We start from the raw sequence: 27,845 nt of genomic DNA, 5'->3' as shown, positions 1-27,845 counted from the left end.
ATTATTTTGAGTTGAGTGAATAAATAATTTGTGCACTAAGATAATGGAGAAACAAATTGGACTCAAGTATATGCCCACTTCTAATTTTATTAGATTTTTTTTTCTTTTTCTTTTTATTTAATTTTTCCTTCTCTATTCCTAATGCCCTAAACAATGAATTCGTTTACTTCTTCTATGTACTATTCATCATCTTCCCCAACATAATCTCATTCTGATTTTTGAACCCTACCCCCTCACCCTTTACCTCTTGATTTTCGAAACCCAGATCAAGGTGAACCTCCCTCTTTTGGCACATCAGAGTAAAGCAAGCAATACTCATCTTCTACCTCTGATGCTCGCAAGAAACACAACAAACCCTTCCCTCCTTGCCTTCGATTTTGATGAAAATGGAGCAGGCATAACATTTTTTTTTCTTCTGTGTTCTCTTCTTTCTTGCTTTGGATTTTCGAAGAACAAAACCTATCTTTTTCCTCTGATTTTCTGAAAATAATACACACACTAGTGGAAAAAACCTCATTTGCTGCGGTTTTTTTGCTATTATTTACTGCGGTTTTGGCCCCAAGAAATAGTGATAGCAGCAAATGGCCTATTTTAAATGCTTCGGTTTAAAACCGCAGCAAAAAAGGGCATTATTTGCTGCGGTCAGCCCCCAAAACCGCAACAAATAATGCCACTTATTTGTTGCGGTTTTGGGGGCTGACCGCAGCAAATAGTTATTATTTTTTTTCTTTTTTCGTTTTATACTACTAATAATAATCCAATAATAATGTACAATGTAATAACAATGATTAACTCAATAATAATCCAATGATAATCACAAATAATCACCAATAATCTCTTTGTAATAATGAACTCTCGATCGTATATATAATATAATATTATGTACGTACATATATATATATAATAATATACATTATAGTCCTAAAAAATCTATACTAATTATAATTTATCAAGGACAAAAATTAGCAAGATACGCGGCAATCTTGTCTTTTAATTCGCGCATCTCTCCACTTCTCAGAGGGCGTGTTTCCCTCGGAATGTCGTATAAAACCTATAATATAATATAAAATTAAAAGATTAATAAACATTAGATTTTACCAATAATAATAATTTAAGAACGTAACAAATACTTACGGCATCTATGTTTTCGACTCCAACCTCCTTCACGGATTTTAAGATATCGTCCATGTATTTGAGAGTGTAGTAGTCGCAATCAACGGAATTAGAAGGTTGTCGAAAGCACTAAGAGAAGATAGATGTTAGTGCCAAAAATGCATAAAATCGCAAATACGTAATTTCTTGCATATGACTATGATTTTCAATTCTAACCACTTCAACACAATAATATATACCAAATAGTGTTGTGTGCCAAATTTCGTGCAAAACAAACCAAGATTGAGCTACTTTATGCGCAAAAGTGCCAAAAACGGTTAAAAACCCTTAAAATCGCAACTTAACACGTAATTCTAACCACTTCAACCTCCCCGTTGAACAACTTCTTCTTCTTACGATATTGGTGGTCTCGTGGGAGGAACTTTCGATGGTGCATGAATACGTGTTTGCACTTAGGAATCCACGTGGATTCCCTGTCATGGATACATATTGGGCATGTTTTCTTCCCTTTGTTCTTATACCCCGATAAGTTGCCATATGTCGGAAAATCATTAACTGTGCATAAAAGCATTGCACGCAAGGTGAACTCCTCATTAGCATATGCATCAAACACTGAAACGCCTTCATCCCATATCTTTCTCAAATCCTCAACGAGAGGTGCAAGATATACATCAATGTCATTGCCAGGTAGTTTAGGACCCGAGATAAGAAGCGAAAGCATAATGTACTTACGCTTCATACACAACCAAGGTGGAAAATTATAGATCACTAAAAGTACCGGCCAAGTACTATGTTGAGAACTAAGATTGCCGAATGGGTTCATTCCATCCGTACACAGTCCGAGTCTTTAAATTACGAACCTCATCCCCAAAAGTCTTATGCAACCTATCAATACTCTTCCACTCCGGAGAATCAGATGCATGTGTGAGCAAGTGACCTTTCTTCACCCTATCTGCATGCCACCTCAAATTTAACGCATCTTTCTTTATAGAAAACAAGCGCTTGAATCTAGGTATTATTGGAAGATACCACAATACCTTAGCCGGGGGCCCTTTAGCATCCCGAGCCCCTTTACGCTTGTAACGCGATAACCCAAACCTAGGACACTCTTCTAAGTTCTCGTTTTCATTCTGATACAACACACAATCATTCGGACACGCATGAATCTTCTGGTACTCTAAGCCGAAAGGACACATGAGCTTTTTGGCATAATATGTCGACTTTGGAAGTTCATTTCCTTCATGAAGCATCTCACCTAACGCTTCTAATAACATTGTGAAACTAGCGTCACTCCAATTGAACTTTGACTTAATGTTGAAAATTGTCAACACTGCTGTTAGTTTGGTGAACTTTGTACATCCAGGGTACAAAGGCTTTTGAGAAGCCTTTGTCAACAAGTCAAAAACACGAGGACGTTTTCCTAACTCATCCTCGACTCCCTCCATCATCTCATCAACACGATCCACATCCTCATCGACATTCTCTTCATCTGTCTCATACCCATCAACATGATCTACTACATCCTCATTGACATCGGCCACATTATTGACGTCCTCAACAACACTTTTCTCTTTATGAGCTCCCTCCTCACCATGCCAAACCCAAACATGATATTGAGGCCTAAACTCACGTCGAAGTATGTGCTCCCTAAGGATATCAACACTATCTACCTTTGATACATTGCCACAACTGACACATGGGCAATAAAAACCAACTCTCCCCGTCCTAACTTGATGTTCAATCGCAATACTACAAAATTCTAATACGCCATCAATGAATTCCGACGATTTAATGCTTCCATACATCCAAGAACGATCTTTTTTCATCCTAATTAGTGTGATTAATTGATTCAAAACAAAATTAATACACAACTTTTAAACATATATACTTATTTCTAACAAACATATTTAACCCTAAAAAAATATATACTTATTTATACCAAATCTATTTAACCCTAAATATACATACTTCATATTCTAATTCTATACTTCATACTTCAATATTAAGCACTACATTGTGAATAAAATCATGTTCTAATTCTAATAGTTAAAGACATAACTATAACAAGAAACCACATTATTAACAAATTACACAAATATTTAACAAACTAATAACATAAACTTGAATAATGTAAAATTTACAAATAGTAAAATTTTGCTCACATAATATCCAGATTTGGCATACTAACATACAAGCAAAAGCAAAACATATCATTTGCAAATAACAATTCAAACAAAAATTCACTAAATTACTAAATTACATGTTAAACAATAAAGATATGAACTTGCAAATTAGTAAAATAAATATAATTACCTTGATTTCGTGGGTTATGTTATCTACAACGAAAAACAGAGAAACAAAATTAGTATACAAACGGTTGCCATAATTTTCGAGTTTTTTCATGAATATCTTGCAAAAATTAAATGCTTAACAAATTAAAAGGAAAAAAAAATACCTTAATGTCGTGGGTTTTGAAGATGAACAAGACCAAAGTATTAAATTTCGTGGGTTTATGAACCAAGAAGATGAAGAACTTTGAAGAAACTGTTAACACCGCGTTTTTCGAGTTTGCTGATGAAGATGAAGAACTTTGCTGTTACGTTTGTGAAGATGAAGAAGAGGAACGAAGCAGATGAAGATGAAGATGAAGCGTTTTTTCAATGGGTTTGTGAGAGAATACAAACGCAGCAATGAAGAAGTCGAGTTTGTGAAAAAAAAATTGAAATGGCGGATTTTAATTTATTTTTGTAACGGTTATTTGCTGCGGGCCTCGATAACCGGAGCAATTAAAGTATTTGTGTAACGGTTATTTGCTGGGTCAGAAGGCACTCCGCGGGACGCGGAGATATACGCGAGGCGCGGAGTTGGGTCTGTCTGCCTTTAAATTTTTTCTTCACTTTTTTTTTTATAATACTTATTTGCTGCGGTCATTATAACCGCAGCAAATAATGTTTATTTTTTTTTTTGTAGTTTAAAATGAACTTATTTGCTACGAGCCATAGCAAAACCGTAGCAATTAATTGTGCTACTGAGTATTTGCAGCGGTCAAACCTTAAAACCGCAGCAATTAATTGTTTTTTTTTTCTAATTCTTTTTCCTATTTATTGTTGCGTATATACAAAAACCGCAGCAAATGATACGCAGCAAATACGTTTTTTTCCACTAGTGACAAGAACAACATCAGGCATAGTTTCCCCTTTTTTCTTTAAATTTCGAGCACATTTGAAACATTCATCTTCATGTTTCTCTGATTTTGAACCCTAACATCAATATACAATCTATTTTATGAATCCGAACAGAAACAACAACACAAAACAACGGTCTTCTTGCCTTCTTTGGATCCGAAAATCAGCAATTGTTTATTCTCATGTTCCTTCTCTTGATTCGAAAATCAGCTATTACTTTGTTTCTTGGTCTTCAATACTGCACATTACTGGTACAAAGATTTGATTATTATACACCTTTTAATTTTGTTCTTTTATATTATATTACCTTATCTCAAATCTATTTCTTTTATACTACATTTGTAGATTCATGATTTATTAAACATATAGACTTGTTGTAATAAGAGTTGTTGGAATTTTTGATGTTTAATATTGAATTAGTGGATTTAGAGGTGATGAATTTAATTGAGGGAAATCATCTTTGACGATGAATGATGATTCTTGTGGACTTGTGAGTATAGGATAAATAATTATTTTGTGTTGATTAAAATAAATGGGTAAATGAATGGATGATGTTGGAGTTACTATATTGAATCTTGATGACTAGTAAGAAAGTTTATGAAGATTAAGGAATTGATGGAAAATGTTGGTTATTAGTAGATTATAGATAATTTAGAATTCTTGTATCAGTTAGGAGATTCTTTTGGAAATCATTGATTATGAGACAAGAGTTTTGGTTATATTATAGTTTTAGGATGAGATGTAATAAGTTATATGTTGGTATAGTTGCATCGTACGCACCCTGGTGACGTTGTTAGTGTCATGCTTCAAGATACGACTACGTTAAGGAGCCCTTCTAGTTGATTGCGGTGAATCGGTCTTGACTCTTTGAAGCGTCTTTTCGGTGAGTAGTAGTAGTCCCTTAAAGGGTCTGGCCAGCCTACAATCTTGAAAATTGTTTTATAAAAGCTGTGAATTTCATAATGTTGAGACAAATTTGTTATGAATGATTATGCTTATATTGATATGGTCAATGAATCGGGCTCACGAGCTGGTCATTGACGGAGTAGAGGGAAAATCTCCCTTACTCCCTATTTTGAGGTGAATTGTCATTCAAATATTGACTAGCCTTACCCGAGAGTGCATAGCCTTAGAGCTATGGATGTACCTCTCAACTAGACACCCTGTGCGCACATAGATCTAGGAAACTGATGTTGCTTTTAAACTTATGATTTGAATTACTGTGTTTTGTTGTTTTGGATTATTACTTCTCATTCAGTTTAACCTGACCCCCCTGTTGTCTCCATCTTTTAGACTGTCTATAGATCGAAACCAGTCGGGAACGATGGGTTAGCGTTGATGAATAGAGTTACATGGATGTTAAATTGGTACGTGAGAAGATGTAGCTTTGTATCATGTTTTGGTAAATGTATATTGCACTAGATTGTATTGGTTATGTTGGACTTTTATAGTGACTTTTATGATTACATTGTATTTTAGTTAGATGTTTGGTTTGAGAATTAGTTGATTCAGCTATGTCATAGAACTGGTGATCCCTTTGCACAAGTTTTGGAATTTAGTTTTAAGTTTCTTGGGAAATAAACTTCGTGATGACCCTGTTTACTCAGTCAACGGTAAGTAGGGTTGTTACAATCGCCTTAACCCGCTGTTTTAATTTTTAACAAACTTTTTGGTACGCCGAGTTGAGCTTTTAAAAAAGATTGACAAATTACTCATATCAATAAGGTGCGTGTCTTAGACTATGGAGCATATTTGCTGAGAACTCTACAGTAAAACGTGCTTAGTAGGGAGCAATCTTAGAATGGGTGACCACCTGAAAAGTTTTCTCGGGTGCGCATAAGTGAGGTCAAAGTGCTCTAAACTTGTGTTGATCTGTTGGGTCGGTCTACAGTCTCCATGGATAATCATCGGTAGTCCGACGAGCCGGGATATTACAAACTTGCTCTATGATGATAGTAATTCTTAACTTTTTACTTAATTCATGCTTTAGCATTCCACTCTTATCAAACAAATGATACTAAATCAAATTCATCAACAATAGTTAGTCTTTAATACGAAAGAAAATAAAAAGTAATAAGATACCAAAAAGTTAGTAACTCACAAGCATTATTGGTGTTGTTTTTGTTATATTTTACTTAGGAAATTAGACAATTAAAAACGATAAGTGGACCATCAACAATATTAGAAGAATCAAATTCACCAACAAGTTCTTAATTTTTTTCTTTTATTCTTATAAATTAAGTTTGTTAAAAATAAAATCGGAACACAGGCCATTAAAATAGATACCCGACTAGTCGGATACCCGATATATCAGGTACCCGATCATGAACACCCCTACTCAAAATGTTATATATTTTGTATTAAGTATTCCACCTTTATATTAATATTAATAGGAATTTCTTTTTCTTATCTTAGAAATGAAAATGTCAGTAAATAAATCAAATACCATTGACTGTTAAACAGTGGAGCAATATATTGAAAAGTCAAGATTCAAGAATATTTTGAAAAGTAAAATTGTTTCAAGAAAATGTTAATAAAATATTAGGAACAAAAAAATTAAATGAAGGAACTATAGAAGCATGTATCATACTTCCTATAGGGACAAAATTAGTAATAAATAATGCACTATGTTCGAGTAAATCTCGAAGAAATTTTATCAGTTTCGGAGCAATATGCCAAAAGTGTTACCATATGAAAACAAAGACAATAATGAAAAAGAATTCTTATGCCTTATGACGGAAAATAATGGCAAGAAAATCATCCGTTAAAGGATGCCAACATATTCATCGGTCTTGTATCTTACTCATATGCGTCCGATTAATATAAAGACGATAAAACTAGACAATAAATAGCTATTTACTCCAGGGCATGACCTATTAGGTCAACATGGCACTAGGATGATGCATAAAATAATAGAAAATTCAATCGTATATTTATTAAGAAATATTAAGATTTCCAGTCAAATGAGCTCTTATGCACTTTTTTCTCTTGAAAAATTTATTATTAGACCATCAATAAATAAAATTGCTATTAAATCTCAAATATTTTTTGAAAAAAATCCAAGGAGATATATATGGACCAATAAATCTACCATGTGGACCTTTTAGGTACTTTATGGCTTTAATAGACGCTTCCACACGATGGTCACACGTAAGCCTTCTATCGAGTAGAAATAACACATTTGCAAAACTACTTGCACAAATTATCCAATAGAATAATCATTTCCTGATTATACAATAAAAAACATTAGATTGCTTAATGCTGGTGAATTCACATCTCAAACTTTTAATGATTATTGCATGTCAATTGGTATCAAAGTGGAACACCCCAAGCCACACGTTCACACAAAATGGTCTTGCTGAATTATTAATTAAGAGATTGCAATTAATTGCAAGACCACTACTAATGAGATTAAATTTACCATCATCGACCTAAGGATATGGTATGTTACATGGGACGTCATTAATTAGGCTTAGACCTACAACTTATCATAAATATTTAGCAATGCAATTAGTGGTGGGTCATGAATCAAATATTTCACATTTGAAAATCATTAGATGCGCTGTATATGTACCAATTGCTCCCCTCAGCGTACAAAAATGGGTCCACAAAGAAGAATGAGAATATATGTCGAATTTGAATCTCCATCAATTATTCGATATCTGGAACCATTAACTGGTGCTGAATTTCAAGCTAGATTTATTAATTGTCATTTTAATAAAACAATATTGTCATCTTTAGAGGGAGAGAATGTGGACTTACTAGAAAAGGAATATGAAACTTATTTGGAAAACAACTCAATTAGAATATTTAAACCTAACAACAAATTCATGTGAACAAGAAGTACAACGAATTGTGCACCTACAAAGTGTTGGTAAATGCTAACTTACCTGGTTCGTTCACATACACTTAGAAAATTACAAAATCACATATATCAGCGACAAATGCTTCTGCCGAATACATATCCCTAATAAAAAGACAAAAGGTGATGGATTTTTGTGCAAAGAAAGCGTGGAAAGCCACTTGGTTCAAAATATTCAAAACCAAAAAAATTGGGAAAACAATAAGGTGCAATAAATGGTAGTCAAAATGACAATGAAAATAAAAGAGAAAATCAAGATAAAGCTGGTCTTCGACAATGAAAAAAAAAAAAAAAATAATGAAACCTCAATAAATTATATATTCCCCAAGAAACAATGAAATCAGAAAAAGATCATTCAAATGAATCTTTTGCTTGTTCCATAACGGTTGATATAATTAATGATAAAAATGATCTTGAGCTAATATAATTGAAGCAGAAGAAGACCAGATTGAAAAAGATGGAGGGAAGCAATTGAGACATAGTAATATTATTTGGGAAAAAGGAAAGCCTTTAGACAAATTTTACAAACTCTACAAGGAGTAACATTAGTAGAATTTAAATGGGCATTCATAAGAAAAACAAATGAGAAAAATGAAATTCTCATATACATGGCAAGATTTGCAACCCAAGGCATTGCGGTTTGTAGCATAATCGGGGTAGCCGACCGCCTAGGGCCCTTAAAAATAAAAGGCCTCAAATATTAAATGGTGTTATTCAGGCTCGGTTGTGAGCAACGCTTTTTAATTGATTTGTTTGTAAATTTTTTTATATTTGAAGTAATTTTATAATATAATGTTACAATACATTTTGTCTTGAATTATTTTTTTTACAGTGGAAAAAATTATATCTTTTGATGTAATGAAGGGCACTATATTGAAAAACATCATAAAATTAAATAGGGCCTCCAAAATCTTTGCTCTGCCCTTAGCCCAAAGTTTATCTCAAATGCCAGGAATTAATTATGAAGAAACATATTCTCTAGTAATTGATGCAACTACACCTAGATTTTGGTAAGTTAAACTGTTTTAAGGCTTAGACATGAGATTGATGGATGTCGTAATTGCATATTTATAGGAGTCACTTGACACAAACATCTATATGAAGGTCCATGAAGGACTAAACTTAAAAAATAAAAAAATGTATCTAGAGAAATGTTTTCTATAAAATTTTAAAGATCACTTTATGGATTAAAAAAATCGGGGAAAATGTGGTATAATCGTTATGAAAGTAGGATTCAAATATAACCAAATTAGTCCATGTGTATTCATCAAACAATCTCTATCAGGTTTTGTAATCATCGATGTGAATGTAGAATGTAGAATGTAGATGACTTAAACTTTGATTGGAACTCTTAAAGAAATTAGAATAACAATTAAATATTTGATGAAAGATTTGGGAAAAACTAAATTTTGCCTTGGACTACAAATCGAACATTTGAGAAGTGAAATATTTGTCCATCAGGTTGAGAAGTTTTTAAAATATTTTTACATGGATAAGGCTTATCCACTGAGTTTCCCAATGGTAGTCTGATCACTAAACATGAAGATGACACATTTTGTCCATGAGAAGAAAATGAAGAAATTTTAGGCCATGACGTGCTATATATAAGTGTCATTGGTGCTTTAATGTACTTAACAGAGTAATACAAGACCTGATATAGCATTTTCTGTAAACTTATTAGTTAAGTATAGTAATGTACCAACGAGAAGGCATTGGAATGGGATAAAACATCTATTTGGATACCTAAGGGGAACTACAGATCTTGGGTTATTCTACTAGTAAAGGAATGATGTCATACTCATTGGATATGTTGATGTAGAATACCTATTTAACAAGACCAATGGACTATAAATGTTGAAATTTTTTTTCATATTTAAGGCATTCAAGGGGGAGTGTTAAAAAAAGATAGTTGGATGCTTTAAAATGAGTAAAACTTTAACACTATGAATAGTGGTGAATAGTATATGAATAATATAGGAATACCGAAATAGTGCATGTATTGTACTATAAATATGGCAAGTTTGCATTGCTATTGAGTACCGAATAATACCAACATAACAATATGACATCAAGTTCTGTACTACTCTTCTCCTTATTGTCTCCCTAATTCTTAACAATTTAACATATTCATTTTCAATTACTAAGCCAAGACATAAATAGCTTAACTAGTTTCAACTAATTGGTTAGAATTGCATACTTCTATTGAGAATTGTTTTCTATAAGCTTAATTCAAAATTTTACTAAATTCATAGATTGGAAATATTCACAGTGGTTACGAAATTTTACATCTACAAGCTACAAGAAGCTATTTTTGACTAGTAACAAAACCTATATTACTTATATCTATCACATACTCAAGATTGTTACTCTCTCTGTCCTTCTAAAATAACACTATTTGACTTTAAAAAACTCTGATATTTTTGAGTCAGATGGTGTTATTTATAGGCAGAGGGAATATTTATTGTTTCTATCATTTTCAGGTGCGTGATTGCATAATGAATAGTTTAAGAAAGATGTATTTTTGCAGGGGTTTTTTCTTTCTTCACCTTATGTTATGCACTTCAATTTTATAAACTTTACAATGTTTTTTTTTGGGTGGTACATTGTTAGGACATTAAACATAGAAAAGAGAAAATATAAACATAGAGTACATCAATTTTGGATGTCTCATATCAGATAGCTAAACAAATTAATTGGTAAGCGTTTGGATAGTTTCTAATCCTCAAATCCCCAACTTAGGTCTCATAATCAGCAGATTCAGTAGTCATTCCTTATGCCTTATTGCAAATATTCACATTGTTTATAATATTGGTTTAAAATGTTCTTTAAGGGTTAGCAGAGTTGGAAACCTTCAAGTCATATTCACAATTCCAAACATAAAATTTAGAACATATAGAATGGCAATTTTAGTTTATACACACGCTTTATCTCCTATTAACCACAAGATTTTCAGCTATGTTATAATCATCAAAAAGCTAATTTACATAATTGCATCCTGATAAGTATAGTTAAAAAATAACGTTGCTTTCAATAGAATGGCAAGGTTAAGAACATGTTAATAATAAACAGAACCTACACTAATGAACTAAATACCTATGCATCTCTACCATGACACTGAATCTCGTTTCTGTTATGGTTCAACCTTCCTTCTTCCATGACCAGCCTATAAACTTTTATTTTTTTTAAACACCCCTAATTTCCGACCCTCTATATGGATCCAGAGGAAATTTAGATGTTACATTAAACATAAAATATGAAATAAATGAAGAAAAAGAAAAGATTTGAAGAATTAATTAAAGGAGTTGGAAAACTCCTAGACAAGATTGTGCGAGAATTTCGGCAGCATCTACCTAAAGTTGGACGCACTAAAAGATAATAAATGATCAATAAAAAATAACAAAGAAGAGGCATCATCGCCCTGGTAACAAAATCTCACGACGGAATGAATCGTTGTCGGCTTCTCTAAATTACCATGTAAACAAGAATCGTGGTTCCCGAAAACACTTGGGTTTTCAAAAATAACAAAATATCAAAAGTCATTCAAATTAAAACTTTGCGGTAGAAACCAAATTACACAAAAGGAGGACATGTGCTTCAAGCTTTGCAACTCAATTTTTACCCGTATCCAATGCAAAGACGTTCCATCACTTGTAAGGTCCATATATCCTCGCTGCTCAACGTAACATTATAGGCAAAGGTATCATAGCAGGGCCATCAAAGACGAGTCATCAACAATGAAAAAAAACAAGTACACGTCAGTACTAACAACATAATATCTATATAACACACAATCAATATCAGCATAATAATCATGAGATAAAGGTGACATTTCAATATGTAAGTACCAACTATAACTACTTTTCATTTCAATAAACTTTTCAATGTCTTCTCTATCTTTCTTCTCTTCTTTGATTTCATGTATTCTCTTATGTGATAAGAGGCCTCCATATTAGGGTTTACAAGACCCACATGGTGACACCTAAACCAAGGGTGTTGACGGCCATGCCGGCGCCCAATGGCAAAGTATGATCATTACCCCAGTAAAACGACCATATATAGATCCATGCCTCCGGAAACTAAACAAACTGGAGTACCAATCCAATGGAGTCACGATAAACAACCAATTTGATATCTCATCAATAAGGGACTCATTTCCATTACAACTAACCAATTTCACTACTCTATCAATAAGGACTCATTCTCATTCCATCTCATATAGTCCAACATTCCACTTTTACAACAATAAATCTCATTCTCTACCATTTCTACATACTAATCCACACTTGAAGCAGAAACTTAATAATGTTTAATAGCAAATAATAGTTGACAAAACTCATATATTATTGTTATTCAATGAAAACATATTCAAGATGTATGCAAGGGTTAGCTACTGCGTGTACGTACTTGCAACAGCAAGACAACAAGTCGCAACAACCACTTCGAAAGAGGTTCAACTCATGATGATAATGATTTTCAATCAAATTTGCTACATTCCTCAAGGTTTGAAGCGAAAAATAATAAGAACAAAGCAATTAGTTGCTTAGACAACTCATAACACTAATTTTCTATGATTTAACCACATTACACAACTTAGGACAACAATTGAATAAACTAACCATGACAATTAAACATCAACAATGTACACACAATTGAAAAATTCTCCAACGACGACAATTAACCACTAAACCAACAATGGTCATATCCATCACCATTAACATATTAACATTTAACTATTAAAGGTGACTAATAACCTTAACCATTCCTAACTATCAATACCACCATTATCAAACAATAATAGCACTTATCAAAAGCTTCTGTAAAGTTATCACGATGTCAAAATATCACCAAAATATAAAAAAAAAAAAAACAATACATAAAACCATTATTTTCATCCCTAGTACAAACCCTAATTTATTCATGTTCAATTCACAATTCACACTTCACACTTCTAACACTTAACCATTTCAAATTTTATTAAGATTCAATAATTATAATTCAAATTAACAATAACATTCATATATTTAGTGCAATTCTTATAAAGAAAAGGACTAGCTCACAAAGATGGTGAAGATGGAAGAAGAAGCACGACGGAGGCTGTCGTGGCCTGCTATTTGGCGCCGCAGCAGGTGGTGGAGAAGGAGATTTGTGCGTGCGGCTGGCGGCTAGCGGCTGTCAGGCTGGGTTGTGGTGGTTGGTTCGTTTTCGTGAGAGGAGGAGTTGAAGGAAGAAGGAAAACAGAGAATGTGAGGGAGCAAGAAAAAAAAATGAGTATGCAGTTTCTTTTGTGAGTGAGGGATTAGTTAAATTTAAAACCCTAATTGGATATATTTACTTACAAGACCCAATAAAATTAACCCAATCCACACTTTATTGTAACAACACTAACTGACCACTTAAATAAAATGTACATAATTGTTATTAAAGGTATATATATATATATAATGACTAATCCACAAATTTAATAACAATTATATTAAAATCAATTTCAAAAATAATTTTAAATACATTACTAACGTCAAATAATTGCGGGGTGTTTTCTTAAATACAGATACCACCTAGTTATAAGAGTAACCAATAATAGAAGAAAATGAAATTTTATTAATTATTAATATATGTAAATTAAGATGTTTTCTTATGATCGAGGGATAATATTTAAACAACTATATAATTTAAGAAAAAGTGGTATTAGCGTGTAGTCCACTTTGCTTACTTAGGCCCAAGCAAGAATGAAACAAGAATCAACAGAAGTGATTGACAATTTCAATATGGAGATTGGGTGTGGTTGAAGTTACAACCTTATAAGCAAGGCTTGGGGTAACAAAGGAGCAATCAGACATACAAGATGGTCAAACTGAGATAACTAACAAGTGCCCAGACGTGCATCTATGGTATATATGTAGAACTAGGAATCAACTAATTGATTGGTGTATTTAGCAAATATTGCATAGCAATGCACTCCTTAATTAAGAAGTATAGTGCATGGACAACTCCTATACTAGTGTACTTTACCCTATCAATCTACCAGAACAGTGTAGAGCCGATAACATTAATTGAAGCTGGAAAGAAGACAATTCGTAAATTCGTGATATATCAATTGAAGTTCAATTCAGACAACTTCAAAACAAATGAAGGTCTAAGTTAATAAAACACATGACAAAAAGAAGTTTTGTTATGAGAGATCGAGTATGGCTGAAATTAAAACATACAGGACAATGTCCAGCATAAAAGCAATCAGAAGTTGTCTCCTAAGTTCTTTGGACCATTCATGTGACTTTTAAATGTAGGAGCTACAAATTACAATATACAAACAGAAATTACCTGATTGCTCAAGGATTCATGATGTCTTCTATATCTCACAACTAAAGGCTTTTAGAGGCACACTTCTTGCTGCTACACATATTGCAGAATGACTCTGAGGTCGATCATCAGCCTTCAGACAAAAACCATCAGTTATTAGTTGCCGATTGATGAGTAAGGATGAAACAAAGGAGGATGAGTTGCCGAGCTAGTTTTATTTGGCCTTGATATGTCGAAGTTAGTTGGAGTTTCTTTGGTTAGATTCTTAGAGATGACAAGCAACTCATTGATCAGGGATATGCTGAGGTGCTTAATAAAATTGCCATTTGTATAAATGGTGTCGAAGTTATAAATATACAATCGTCAATTACAAAACAAAGATTTACCTCATTTCTTTCTCTCCCTTCTCGTTATTTTTCTCCTTTAATTTTTGTTCTTCCCTTCTTCAATCCTTATGTAACCTTCTACAACACCATTGTTGTTCACTTGAAATCTTTAACTACAAATCAGAATCTGAAACACTGTAGGAGTTCGAATTCCAAAATTTGGAAGACACAGCATCCTCATACAAAGCAACAGAGCAAGAAGCATTGTTGAAGTCCCTGAAGCGTACAAGTCCATTCTCTCCAGAGCATGCAGTGACAATTCGACAACCATATATGGCCATTGCATTACACCCTATCGTGGTATTAGATAGCTCTGATGGACAACAGCTTAAGGAATTAATGAGAGCACCAGTCTCCACCTCCCATATATTAGTAAAAAAGTCATCAGGACCACCAGTAACAATCTTGTAATCGTCCATATGCACTTGAGTAACTGGGCCGTTATGACCTTCCATCTCAGCTACTGGCTCTGATCTTGATCTTAATTCATCCTGGCTTTTCCTAATATCCCATAATAAAGCTCTGCAACAAAAAATGATTAAAATCTGTCAAAGAAGATGAGGCAGTACTCATATTCTGCAATTATATGCTTTAAGTTGAGATCAAACGAAAACTTTCCACTATATGTAAAAACTAATACTGTTACCTCAGTTCAAGGCACTGCATGATGAATATTTGATTATCTAAGAAGTTGGCTGACGAGTTTATATATAATTCATGAAGTGGTATCTAAAGACGTGTAAATAGAGGAAAAGTGCCTCTAAGTGATCTAGTTATCCATATAAAGCCCACTGCTACTATCAAACATATGGGGCTCAAGAGTCAAGATACTATCTTATCATGAGGTGAAAAGAGCCTCCCAAAAGCTCAATGAAGATTATCTCAAAAAAAAAGCTCAATGAAGATTGAAATGGTTGAGTATATGTCATAACAGAAAAAGAATAACTATATGTTGCATATAATGCTAAGAGATTGAGAAACATTGATAGTCACAACACTCGGCATTCTGACTACTGAGATTCACAATAATGCTACCAATTTAAAACAATTTATGTATTAAGAAAATTAAAGTGGCACAGAAACATTGTTCTTATGTTTATCTTTGTTAAGGTTAAAACATTCTTACTTATTATTTCCTCCAGTGCAGATCAACGATCTTGAAGGCAGCATCTCAAATGAGAAAAGATCTGGGTGACAAGCAGCAGCTGTGAAAGCCTTCTTCATTGTTCTCAGATCAATTGCATGAACAGAGCAACCTGCAGCTACATAAAGCATTGACTCAACGCATTTGACTCCAACAGGAGTACCTAGCACAGAGGTCATTCCCACACAACTGGATGTCCGAGATGTAGATGCAAGAGCTGAATCCCACACTCTGATCTACATTGCACATGAAAAACATCACAAAAAGTAAAATCTAATCATATGTTAATATAAAGAAATTAGTATAAGGATATTAACATTACAAGCATAAGACACAGATATATAAAGATCTCTGGAAATGTTTGATTAGTCATTGGTGAGTTGGTGACTCAATTTTAGTAAACCTTTATAAGATTATATGAATTCCTTTCCCAACCAATAACCATAGATAACTTCCCCAATTTTCAGGGGTGTCATATCATGTGTAGATAGTGTGAGGAAAGTGTTCTTACCCATCCAACGGAAACAAAAATTTCTGCATCTAACCATCACCAAAATAGAATCTTGAATCTAATAACCTAGATTATGTGCATCTTCAATACTAAAAGTCTGTAAGATAACATCTTAATATTTATACCCTAGGACCGAGGAAGTGAATTCAACAGGTACTCTTTCATTTTAAAAAATAGGGCACATATGACTTTAATGGTCAAATCAGCCATCAATTTGTCAAATAATACTCGCTCCATACCACAAATTATCTTAATGTATCCTTCTTAATTTTAACTCTGTCCAACTATTTGTTTTCTAGTTTCCTTGAATGAAAAAAGTTCTGCCACCCAAGCCTATGTAATGTGGACATGCTACTACCAAGACAGCTCCCACCCCCAACCCTACCCCCGACACAAGATATGATGATATTGACAATTTCTTACTCTCAAAGTTGCCTTATATGAATATCCAGCTCCTATTTCAACTCGGAATTTATCCCCAACATGTTTAAAAAACCTAAGACCCATATGCATACCAAGTCGAACAAGAAGTTAGTACAGATGGGTTGAACTGACACAAGTTGGACTTAGATAGCCATCACATGCTATTGCTCCATGAGAGTTTGCCAAAATTATCTGACGCCCATTACATAAGTAAACCTATTCTACAAAGAAGCTTGTCTACAAATCAATACATGGCTCCTAAACTCCTCTCTAAAAAGGGAGTATAAAAACATTCCCCATCAAAGGATACTAAAGAGGTGATATGACATTTAAGCTCAGCAAGAGTTAGATCTTTCAATGTTTTGAACTTATGACACTAATTGACTTATAAAATTCTGTTTCCACCTAAAAGCTGAGATCAGCTTTCCAACAAGTTTCCTGACTTGATACCTAAAAGGCCACACTCCACATGTTGTAGTTTATTAAATAGCTATTGCAGTCAACAGTGACATCTTAAAGATGTGCCATTTCCAATTCCATAATGATATTTGCGGTCAATGAAGCCTATATTTCGGTCGCGGTAAACTCAAAACTTTACCATGCAGTCGCAATATAGTGATATTGCCTTGTTTCTGCATTATCATTAGAGGTACAATTAGCCAGTTACAATATTGTCAACAATAGCTCCAAAGTGACACTGTCTACCATTCACCTTCTTAAAAATAAGACATGAAAGGGAGTGTCTAAAAGACAAGTACCATCCCTATAGAGAACCCCGCTTTTACACAAATATACTTTGTCATCAAAGGACACAAACTAAATAAATTTCCTGATTTACGTGCACCAATGAGATAAGTTCACAAAACTGAATTAAGTGATTAACCCTCTTAACAAAATTTAATGTGAATGCGGTTCTTTTCTAGGTTCATTCCCATGAAAAATAAAATATCTGAGACAGACATGTCTATTTACAAGTCCAAAAGAAACAAAAAAAGATGCTACTTCAAGTTTTCCTCGTGTCATGGAGAAATATTACCTAAATAAGTCAGCCTTCATGGTTAGCTAATGGATCAATGGTTAAAAGATCATAGACGTCCAAAAAAAAAAGTCAAAAAAAGCAGTGCTTTTATACTGCAGGGAGTAAATTCAGTTTATGTCAGGGTGCTGCTGACCAGACGTTAAGGGGTACTACTACAGAGGTATGATACAAGAATCAAGTACAACGAGAGTTACATCTTTCAATCTGTCTACATATTTACTCGATTGTCAACCTCAGACAAGTTGGTTCTTTCCCCTTCGAGTGAGGTAAATTCTCAAAATGTTGAATCTATATGAGCTCACAAATTCACATTCCAACTGAAGAAGTAAATCCTCATTCCAGTTCAACAGGAGAGGGGTGGGATTTGCTAAAAGAATCAGAAGAAAAGCAATGCAGTACCTTTGAATCTGTTGCAACACTGATCAAAAGTGAAATCTTGTGCCTGTAATGCATAAAGAAACTGTCATGAATTGGTAGGAAGGGGTAATATGGGAATTTAGTAAGAAATAATATTTTAGTAATTAGTTAGTTGGGGGAATAAAATGTAGAGAGAAGTAGTAGAAATAGAGGGGAAGGGGAGGGATAAACTGTTCAATCTTTGGTGATTTCATCTCATGGCCTACCCAATCCATAACAGAAACATAGCATGCATTATTTTTTGAATTTCAACAGAACTTAACAAAAACACAACAGCAAGAAATGCATGGACCACATATACAAGACAGTAGAAGCAATATGCCTAAACATGTAGGGTGTATTCAAGTCTGAGTGCCAACTACCATGTGTCACTAGTCATGAGAAAGCAATGCGCAAATGACACAAAAAAGGGCAAAAAACATAGCAGTCACAACAATTTCCTGTAGCTGTAGAGATGAGAATAAAGTCTTGAAAAGTCAAATTAATCTTCACTTGTTTTGCTGACCAGGATCATTATAGTCCTAAAATGAATATTTCTGTCCAAAGATGTAGTAAACGACAAATTGAGGATATGATGCTAGTTAATGATGCATTACTCCATGCTGAGATATAATCAAAAACATTAACTACACATATACATTACTCCAGCTGTAAGAACTGTGAATTGTGAACATCCCTATCAAAATGACACGTACCCTGCAACTGACAGCAATTTAATTGGTTTCTCATGCCCATGAAGTGTTGCATTAGGTGCATGTTGGCCACGCTTGCCCCTTGAACTGAGAGACCACAGACGAACAGTTCCATCTTCTCCTCCACTAGCAAGCACTTTGCTACCAATGTCACCCAGTAATTTATCCGAGAGTGCAGAAACCGGACCATTGTGACCTTTAAAACATCGAAAAGAAGAGCCCTGCAATGGATACAAACAACAAGCAATTAAGAAACACAATAGTATAACAAAGTGAAGTTTAACCATCTTCCAGAAGATGATAGTTGAAATGATTTAGGAAATAGGTGAAAGTCAGATGAAAGTACTTTTTGTAAAAACATGAATACATTGTCAATAGCATAGATCAAAATATGGCACCATAACTATTTCTTTTTTCTCGTCGAATCAGAACACATTGATAAATTAGTGGTCATAATATATAAATTCAAGCCGTTGCATTGATATATTGATGTTTTAACTTTGAACTCGTAATTTCTAGCACTTCATGCTTCAGTAAACACAAGATCACAAGAACATGATCAATTTAGCAACTTACTTCTTAAGTCTTAAATCTTAATACTATGTAGTTTGACGTTATTGATAAACCAATCATTCATTCATTACATGAACTTGCATTGTACTAAAAGATATGAAATTAAATAACTCTTGGAAGCATTACTCTCCTGAGCCTTACATAGTAATTTCCTCAACTGATGCTTTAAAGAGAAAATACAGTAACAGAACAGACATTACTTAAATGTACCATCAAAATTACAATGACAGATATCTTTCTTGGCTGTAGAGAATTCCCAAAACACAAACTAGTCATTCAACTTAGCTCACATTAGCACCCATGACCTCATCCTAACTTCAGACTAGAGTATAGAACTGACAAACGATGGAAGAATACCACCATACCTTCCACCAAAGGCGAATAGAGCGATCTGAACTTGAAGTTATTAATACATTTTCATCTAATTGTGCCTCACTTCGAATGAAAGGTACCTCTGTGATTGGAAATAATCTGCAAAACTAGATTATTACACCTTAGAAATTACAGTTAAGACAAATCTAGCTCTAATTTCTATGTCCTTCAAATAACTAATTCGAGCAAGATCATAAAACTGAACGTAGAATGCAGCCTTCTTCAGCCAAAGTACTTCATCACTATGTTTGGATCTTTATATTTATAGCTCAATGAAAAGGTGGAATCATAAACATAAAACTGAAGGTAAAGTGGGGTAAAAGAACATTTCTAAAAAAATTCCTTTAGTTTTTTTATTTTATTATTTTAGGGGATGAGAGGGAGGAAGAAAGGGGGAAGTAAGTAGCATATACTATTATGAATCTTGACTCTAGTAAGGATATAACAGCGAAGTTGCCACCAAGAAATAGAATAATAGAACACCAGTAAGGTAGAAATGATCAGTATAAGCAATTTAACATATTATAATCTAACAACTCGAGAAACAAGGAACGGATTCAGAATAATCCAAAACAAAGTCTTATGTTATACGTTCAGTTTTATGATCTTGCTCGAATTAGTTATTTAATATTTAGGGGGAAGTAAGTAACATATACTATTATTGCTTTTCTTGGGGAAGGTGTGAAACTCTCTGACAGAACCAAGAGCTACCAGAGTATAGAACTCAAGCCCATGCCACTGGTATATGTCTCAAAAATACCCACAAAGGCAGAGATTATGTTCAAACAACAAAAAATTGTTGTATAGGCAGAATTAACAAATGCACATGATAAACGTGTATTAAGCCTCTAAGAATAATCCATAGCTTGGATCTCAACAGTTAATCACCTACACATAAGCAAATAGTCTACCAACGAAATTAGAGACTTTTCATAACTTGCTCCACAGACAAAACCGCATCCAAGCAGGCCAGAGAACCAAAAGCCACATAGGAGTAAGACATTAAGAGCATGTACACAAATGAGTACACAGAGGGGAAAAAAGTAACGCAGCAAGAGTGTTAGCAAAAAGAAATGAAACAAGTGCAATATTGCTTGCCATATAACGAGGTGCCATTTCAATTCTATGAAAATTTCTTTACATAACCTATTACTTCAGTCTCTAAAAACTCAGTAGCTTAGCATGCTTTATTAATAGCAAAGTTTCGACCAGGTATTATTAAATTGGCTCCTGGAAAGCATTTGGAATGAATAAGTATAGTTCAACCCTTTATGGCAACCCTAATTTTATTTCATTTTTATATTTATAATTTTATTATTGCCATGATGAAAACAATTGTTTACTTCTTTCACAATACGTACATTTTATGAATCAAAAGCTGTCAAAAACTAAGTCTTGTAAAAAACTAAATTATCAAAAATACCTGATGCAACTAGAGCCGGCCTTGTAAAGGGGCAAGAGCGGCATGTGCCTCAGGCCCATCCAAAAATTTAGAAAAACGACGCTTTGATATTTAATATTTAGGGGCCTATAATAGTATCTTTATTAATTAGGGCCCCATAATTAATGTTTTGCCCCGGGCCTCTCAAATCTCAGGACCAGCCCTGGATACAACATTTTTTGGCACAAGCCACAACACATTGGACAGTTTTGGAACAATTGACCCGGCTATTAACGAGTCCAAAAATGTTATAAGGTATTGTGTTGCAAAAAGCAATTTCATGAACGGCGGTTTTTGACAGATTAACTTTAAATAGTAATAGAATGCCCCATTTTACTCAAATTTCTTTCAAAGTAATAAATCTCAAGGCTTGCTGTTTTTCTAGCAACCTTCTTCAAATGCAAGCATATAAGGTCACAATTTAACAAGGGTAATGAACCCAAAACTATTGCAAGATTTTGTGTTCCTAACCATTTTTCAGCATCATGTCTGATATTAATACAGAAAAGTTGGAAGTTTAACATGTTGCAATGCATTAAACATACCTCATACATGTAATTCTTGCATTATGATCCCTTAAAAAAACATGGCATGCTTTACCGTTCACAAAATCATCAATCTTCAGAAGTTGTACCAATGATCCCTGTTGAAAAACACATAACACAGGCTTAAATATATCATTACATGTCTACAACATGGTAAAACTAATTGAGCAGTTAAAGGCAAAGCAACAAGGTTATTTTTATGAAATTTATCACAGCCTATCTAACATTGGTGTGAAAGGACTAAACCCTTAGTATAGGTAACAAAAGCGAAAATCAAAAACAAAAAAATTGGAAGTTCAAACTGGCAAGTACAAAATTGCAAACTACAATTTTGATGTATCTAATAGGATTTTTCGGACTTTTATTAGATATATTGTATTAGGGATTTCTTGGAGTAAATATAATATTTAGTTGATTTAGGATCTTAAATAAATTAATATGGATTTGAATGTGAATTGGGCTCGAAATCATGAAGACTTGTGAGACTAAGCAAAAGAAGATGATCAAAATGTAAAAATCAATTCACAGACTACCCAACCTACCTGTGAAAAAGCGATGTCATTTTTTCCTAACAATACATGATTGAAAGGCCTTGCATCAGTGTAGAAATCTGCAACCAAAGGATCAACAAAGCTAAAACGTCTGACAGCAGTACGCCTACTCAAATAGGTGTCCCTCACTAATGAACCTGGAGGCTGTTGGCTCAACATGTGCTCCGGCCATTTTTCCCTTAAAAGCAATTTCAATAAATGAATATACAGTTGTACATTTTCCAAAACAATGTAGAATATGCAGCCCAAAGGGCCAAATTTTCATATCAAAGCAGGAGTATGAACAACAGATGTTAAACCAACTGTTTACGGCTTTGGAAGTTTCACTGCTCAAGGTCTTGCTATTAATTTGCAAATCAATACTCCTATATGATATAAACCTTGATTTTTCTCAATCAAATATATAAAACTAAATGTCAATGAACATCTCTATATGAACACCCAAAACCATGTGCGTTTAATTGGAAATAACCGTCACAAAGGTAAGATTGCATAAACTCAACACCTATATCCTCTCCGGTCTCTTGGAAAAATTCACCAATGCCTTTGGATTTATGGAAAGGAATGCACACTAGAATCCTGACAACTATATTTCCCAAGATAATTAAAATGTAGCAACTCTGATCAATTGGTGTAACAAATATAATACTTTGACTCAAAACGAGAAATGTTTAGATTTTCCACTTAATCAATTACATAACAATAATTAATTTGATAAACCTTTGTCCAAAGCATCAGTATGAAATTGATATATGTAACCTTGGCGATAACATGTAAACATTAATTATACCATTTAAAATTACATTAAATTAGAATTTTATCAAACAAACGGTGTATTAATCATTTACAAATTACAATTAAGTTTTTCATTTTTTAGCTCCTAAAACTATCGTATCATATCATCAATAAAATTTAGATGTTTGGCTTTTAATAGTATGTGGCGAGCTCAAGTATCATCAATTTCCAGGTGATTCAACCAAATACATTCGAATCCAATCGGTGGACATGTAATGTAATCTTTACGCATCCGCAGTGAATCACAGAAACGATTAACAGTAAAAAAAAAATAGAAAAAAAAAAAAAACTAAAACCTGAAGAGACGATGCCAAATAGAATCAGAATAAGCGGCATTTCTGAAGAATTTACAAGTCATTGCCATGTTAGATATGTCCGGAATGCTCAAATAAGTAGCGCAGTGTACCAATGAATCAACATCTAAGTCTGTAATTGATGTAGGAGTTGAAGCTTTAAGTTCCGCCATTTTGGGAAACTTCTCTTCTCAAACTATGAGTCTATTATATTGATTAATGAGAAATTTCGAAATTATAAATAAATTTTAGGGTTTGGTTAAATGGAGGAATATTTAACAGGATGGCAGTGCCAGTATAACCAAGAGTTTCCCGGCAAGTAAACCAAAAGTCAATTTCATGGATCATGAGAAAAATGTTTTATGTTGATTCATGATTGTTGAGTGAGAGATAGACGGTAGTACTTATTATTAGGCCGTGACTAGAGGTGTTCATTCGGTTGATCGGGTCGGTTTCGGACGGGTGTTATTCGGTTCGGTTGCATTTCGAATCGGTTATTTTTCGGCTGTGTGTTACAACGGGTCACAATCGGGTCGAGTCGGTTAGTCACGGTTTGGTTAGAGATCGGTTATTCAAGCTATCGGGTTAGCATCAGTTCGGTGTCGGTTGAAGTTCGTGTCGAGTGTCAATCGGTCTAGGGTTGTCATCGATTACTAATTGGTTCGGTTTTTTCGGGTACAGATCGGGTTCGAGCTGTATTTTTCGAGTAGTTATCGGTTACGGATAACTATTGATCGGGTCAATATCGAAATAAGTTAATAGTCAGGTTTTTAAATGATGTATGCTCATTTACTTACAAAAAATAATTACCGATTGTTTTATCAGATATAGCAGATAGGGGTGTCAAACAGGTCGGGTTGGGTCATTTTCAGGTTCGGATCATATATAAATGGGTCAATAAACCCTTAACCTGAACCTGACCCATTTAATTAATGGGTCAAAAATTGAAACCCCGACCTGATCTGTAGCAGATCGGATCAACCTGCTAATGACCAATTTAACCTACTTTTTTTTAGGTCATTTAATTCATATATTTCAGGTCATTTGACCCATTTAACCTTAATTAAAGGCTTCCTCCAAAAATAAACGTATGCCACTTAATGCAGCGAGCACACGGTATTCTTTAGTAAAAGGCGAAAGAATAGTTCGCTTTGTGCTCACGGCGTGGCTGCGTAAGTTGGTATGAGATCTGTGGAAGTGATTTAAAGGATTTTTCTTTTATTAGTATCTTTCATAGCCGATGTGGGACAACTTCCTTTGTTATTAAAAGTCATCTTCAGCTGACAAATCCCTTAGCCGATGTGGGACAACTTCCTTTCTTATTGAAAGTCATCTTTAGCTGACAAATCCCTCAATACATGGTAATTGGTATTATCTTAGTTTTACGAAGTATTTGGCAAATGTTGATCCGTCTTAAATTTAATAAATGGGTTAAACAGGTTTTTTTCGGGTTTAAATATTCAATCTGAACCTAACCCATTTAATAAACAGATCAGGTCGGGTTGAACCATTTAATTAATTGGGTCAAAAATCTAAACCCAAACCCGCTAATTTCGAATCGGTTTCAGATCAGGTTAGCAGGTCGGGTCAGCTTTTGCCAGCCCTAATAGGCAGATCAATTTATTTCAATTAGTTTATATATATATATATATATATATATATATATATATATATATATATATATATATATATATATATATATATATATGTATATATATATATATATATTTATATATATATATATATATATATATATATATATATATATATATATATATATATATATGTATATATATATATATATATTTATATATATATATATATATATATATATATATATATATATATATATATATATATATATATATATGTATATATATATATATATATATATGTATACATATATATATATATATATATATATATATATATATATATATATATATATATATATATGTATACATATATATATATATATATATATATATATATATATATATATATATATATATATATATATATATATATATATATTCTGTATGCAATCTCTTCTATATAGAACTTGTATTCTTCCTTTTTCCGTATTATTAGAAAACTGAAATTGGACTTAATTTGCTAAAATTAGGTGAAAATTTGATTCGGATTTATAACAGTTCGATTTACAATCGGTTCGGGTTAAAAACAGTTCGATTAATAATCGATCGGGTTTGTATCAGTTCGGGTTAAAAACAGTTCGATCTTAATCGGTTTTAGTCAGGTTACATTCGGTTACGTGCATAATTCGGGTCGGATTTGACTCGGGTCGATCACTGTTCAGTTTGGGTAACATCGGTTAAGGTTTATATGTCGGTTATAAAATTCGGTTGCAGTTCGAGTTCGATTTTGCTCTTTTCGGTTATCAAACGGTTCGAGTGAAGTATCGGTTCGGGTAATTGCGGTTCGGTAAACCTAAAAAACTTACATTTTTCGATTCTGATAATTTTCGATTCCGGGTCGGGTTTGTTTTGAACAGCTCTAGCCGTCACAATTCATCACATAATTTTCATCGTGGCCTACTCGTGTGGACACGGGAGACCCGTGGGCTTGAGCCTACAAATCCACGAGTCAAGAGCGTTGACTTGCACATACACTTGGTGAGGTTCATTATTTCCCAAAACCATATAGTAGTAGGAAGATTAGCTCACCCACTATATATGCAAGTCAACAACGCACTATTTTATCGATGTGGGATCTTGTCTCATATGTGAAGTATTTCCAACACTTATACCAGCATCTGTAGCATGTATTACTTCATAGATTTATATTTTGTAGAATTTTCTATATTCATTGTTTTAGTTGAGACTTCCTGAAAATAATCTGGAACCATGTAAGAGTGATACAATTCAAAGATAGAGATTACTGCAGTTGTAAATTAGTCGATTTGTGGCATTGCGATGTGGAGAATGCTGATAGTTAGTGCTGTTTATTTTCAGATGATACGTTAGAGCTTCCCACTGTACTTGATTAGTCATTTAGAAGTGGAATTTTGTAGTTTGTTTTCCATTTATTTCTTTTTTATAGTCATTTGCTTAATCATTATTGAACCTTGCTTAACTTAAAACCATCTTAGCTATGTCTTGTTTGTTTCTTTATTTAACTCGTTGATGTAGAATTTTTGGTTGTGGGTCAACAATAACAGCATCAGAAAAAGGGTTATTTTGCCTTGAGATCGAACTGCTTTGATTCAACTCTAATCCTCACTGTGTTTAGAATTGAGAATCGAGTTACTTCTTGGTCAAATACCCGAGTTACTGCTTGATCTTCATGCTTGTTCTATTTGAGGTTGCGTTCCTTTGAGCTTGAGGTTAATATTTTATAAATTTACTACAAATTTTCTTTTTTTGTCTCGTGTTTGAAAAGTTGCTAATTTAAGTTGCGGTATTTTTGAAATATGAGATTTCTTTGTGTCAACATTCATCTTGGATCTTAATTTTGTATTACTCTTCTTCATTAGTAATTTGAGCTTATTCAGACAAAGATTCTGATTAACCAAATTTTAGGCGAAAAAAGCTTATTCCAAGCGAAGAAAGTCCAATTTTAGGCGAAGAAAGTTAAATTTGTGAAAACGTTTTATGTTCAATACAAACATTTTCTTGATATATACACATTTTAATGTATAGCAAAATAAATTGGTATGTTCAATATAAACATTTTCTTAACCATTTTTGTTAATTAAAATGCGTAAAATATTATCATAAAACTCCACAACTAGTTAAATGAAGGATTTTTCATTAGGAAAAAGCTATTTCAATTTATGGCATATTTTTTTTATTATAGAGTAAATTGAGAAAAAGATGAACTATATGAAAATCAATCTTATGATCTTATAAAAAAACTGATATTTACTTTCGAAATAAAACAAGATCTGATTCATTCTAAAATTTATACATTGTTTTTTGATGGAAAGTTAGTTTGAAAGTATGAAACTAGAATGACTTATTTGTGCAAACTTGTAAAGCGATTATAGGCAGTAGATTTCCCAATTACATTTGATTTTTTTATTGATAAGGTGCACTTAGCAACTAAGGTCAAATTTAATTTGGAATGGTTAAACCAAACTAAATTTCGAAGTTTCAAAAAATTACTCCATAAAAAGTTTTTTTAGTTAATTTAAAAAGAATGATAAGAAAATTGGCATAAAAACTAGATCCATCTGAAAATTGGCAT

The 27,845-nt window shown here is 33.3% G+C and overlaps 2 protein-coding genes and 1 non-coding gene across 3 annotated transcripts; 1 reads left to right on the top strand and 2 right to left on the bottom strand.

Annotated features, from left to right (window-relative positions):
- The first annotated feature begins 128 nt into the window (after window positions 1-128).
- Window positions 129-7,526, top strand: LOC130801923 (uncharacterized). The gene is made up of 3 exons (XM_057665871.1): window positions 129-395; window positions 4,413-4,549; window positions 5,592-7,526. The coding sequence occupies exons 1-3, from the start codon at window positions 332-334 to the stop codon at window positions 5,718-5,720; spliced, it is 330 nt and encodes a 109-aa protein (XP_057521854.1). The 5' UTR covers window positions 129-331; the 3' UTR covers window positions 5,721-7,526.
- A 4,007-nt stretch (window positions 7,527-11,533) lies between these two features.
- Window positions 11,534-24,007, bottom strand: LOC130801922 (uncharacterized). The gene is made up of 10 exons (XM_057665870.1): window positions 23,643-24,007; window positions 22,543-22,729; window positions 22,001-22,098; window positions 20,008-20,113; window positions 19,073-19,290; window positions 18,360-18,402; window positions 15,970-16,223; window positions 14,844-15,365; window positions 14,479-14,590; window positions 11,534-11,830 (listed from the first exon to the last, which is right to left on the bottom strand). Exons 1-8 carry the CDS (start codon window positions 23,810-23,812, stop codon window positions 14,957-14,959), a joined length of 1,485 nt encoding a protein of 494 aa, XP_057521853.1. The 5' UTR covers window positions 23,813-24,007; the 3' UTR covers window positions 11,534-11,830; window positions 14,479-14,590; window positions 14,844-14,956.
- A 686-nt stretch (window positions 24,008-24,693) lies between these two features.
- LOC130802010 (U5 spliceosomal RNA) lies at window positions 24,694-24,809 on the bottom strand. Its single transcript, XR_009039729.1, has one exon. It is a non-coding gene; the product is annotated as a U5 spliceosomal RNA (small nuclear RNA).
- Window positions 24,810-27,845: the final 3,036 nt, after the last annotated feature.

Source organism: Amaranthus tricolor, chromosome 15, assembly GCF_026212465.1.
Source record: "Amaranthus tricolor cultivar Red isolate AtriRed21 chromosome 15, ASM2621246v1, whole genome shotgun sequence".
NCBI classification, from domain to species: Eukaryota; Viridiplantae; Streptophyta; class Magnoliopsida; order Caryophyllales; family Amaranthaceae; genus Amaranthus; species Amaranthus tricolor.
Note: the sequence above shows the minus strand (reverse complement) of the source record. Positions and strands in the feature narration are given on the sequence as shown.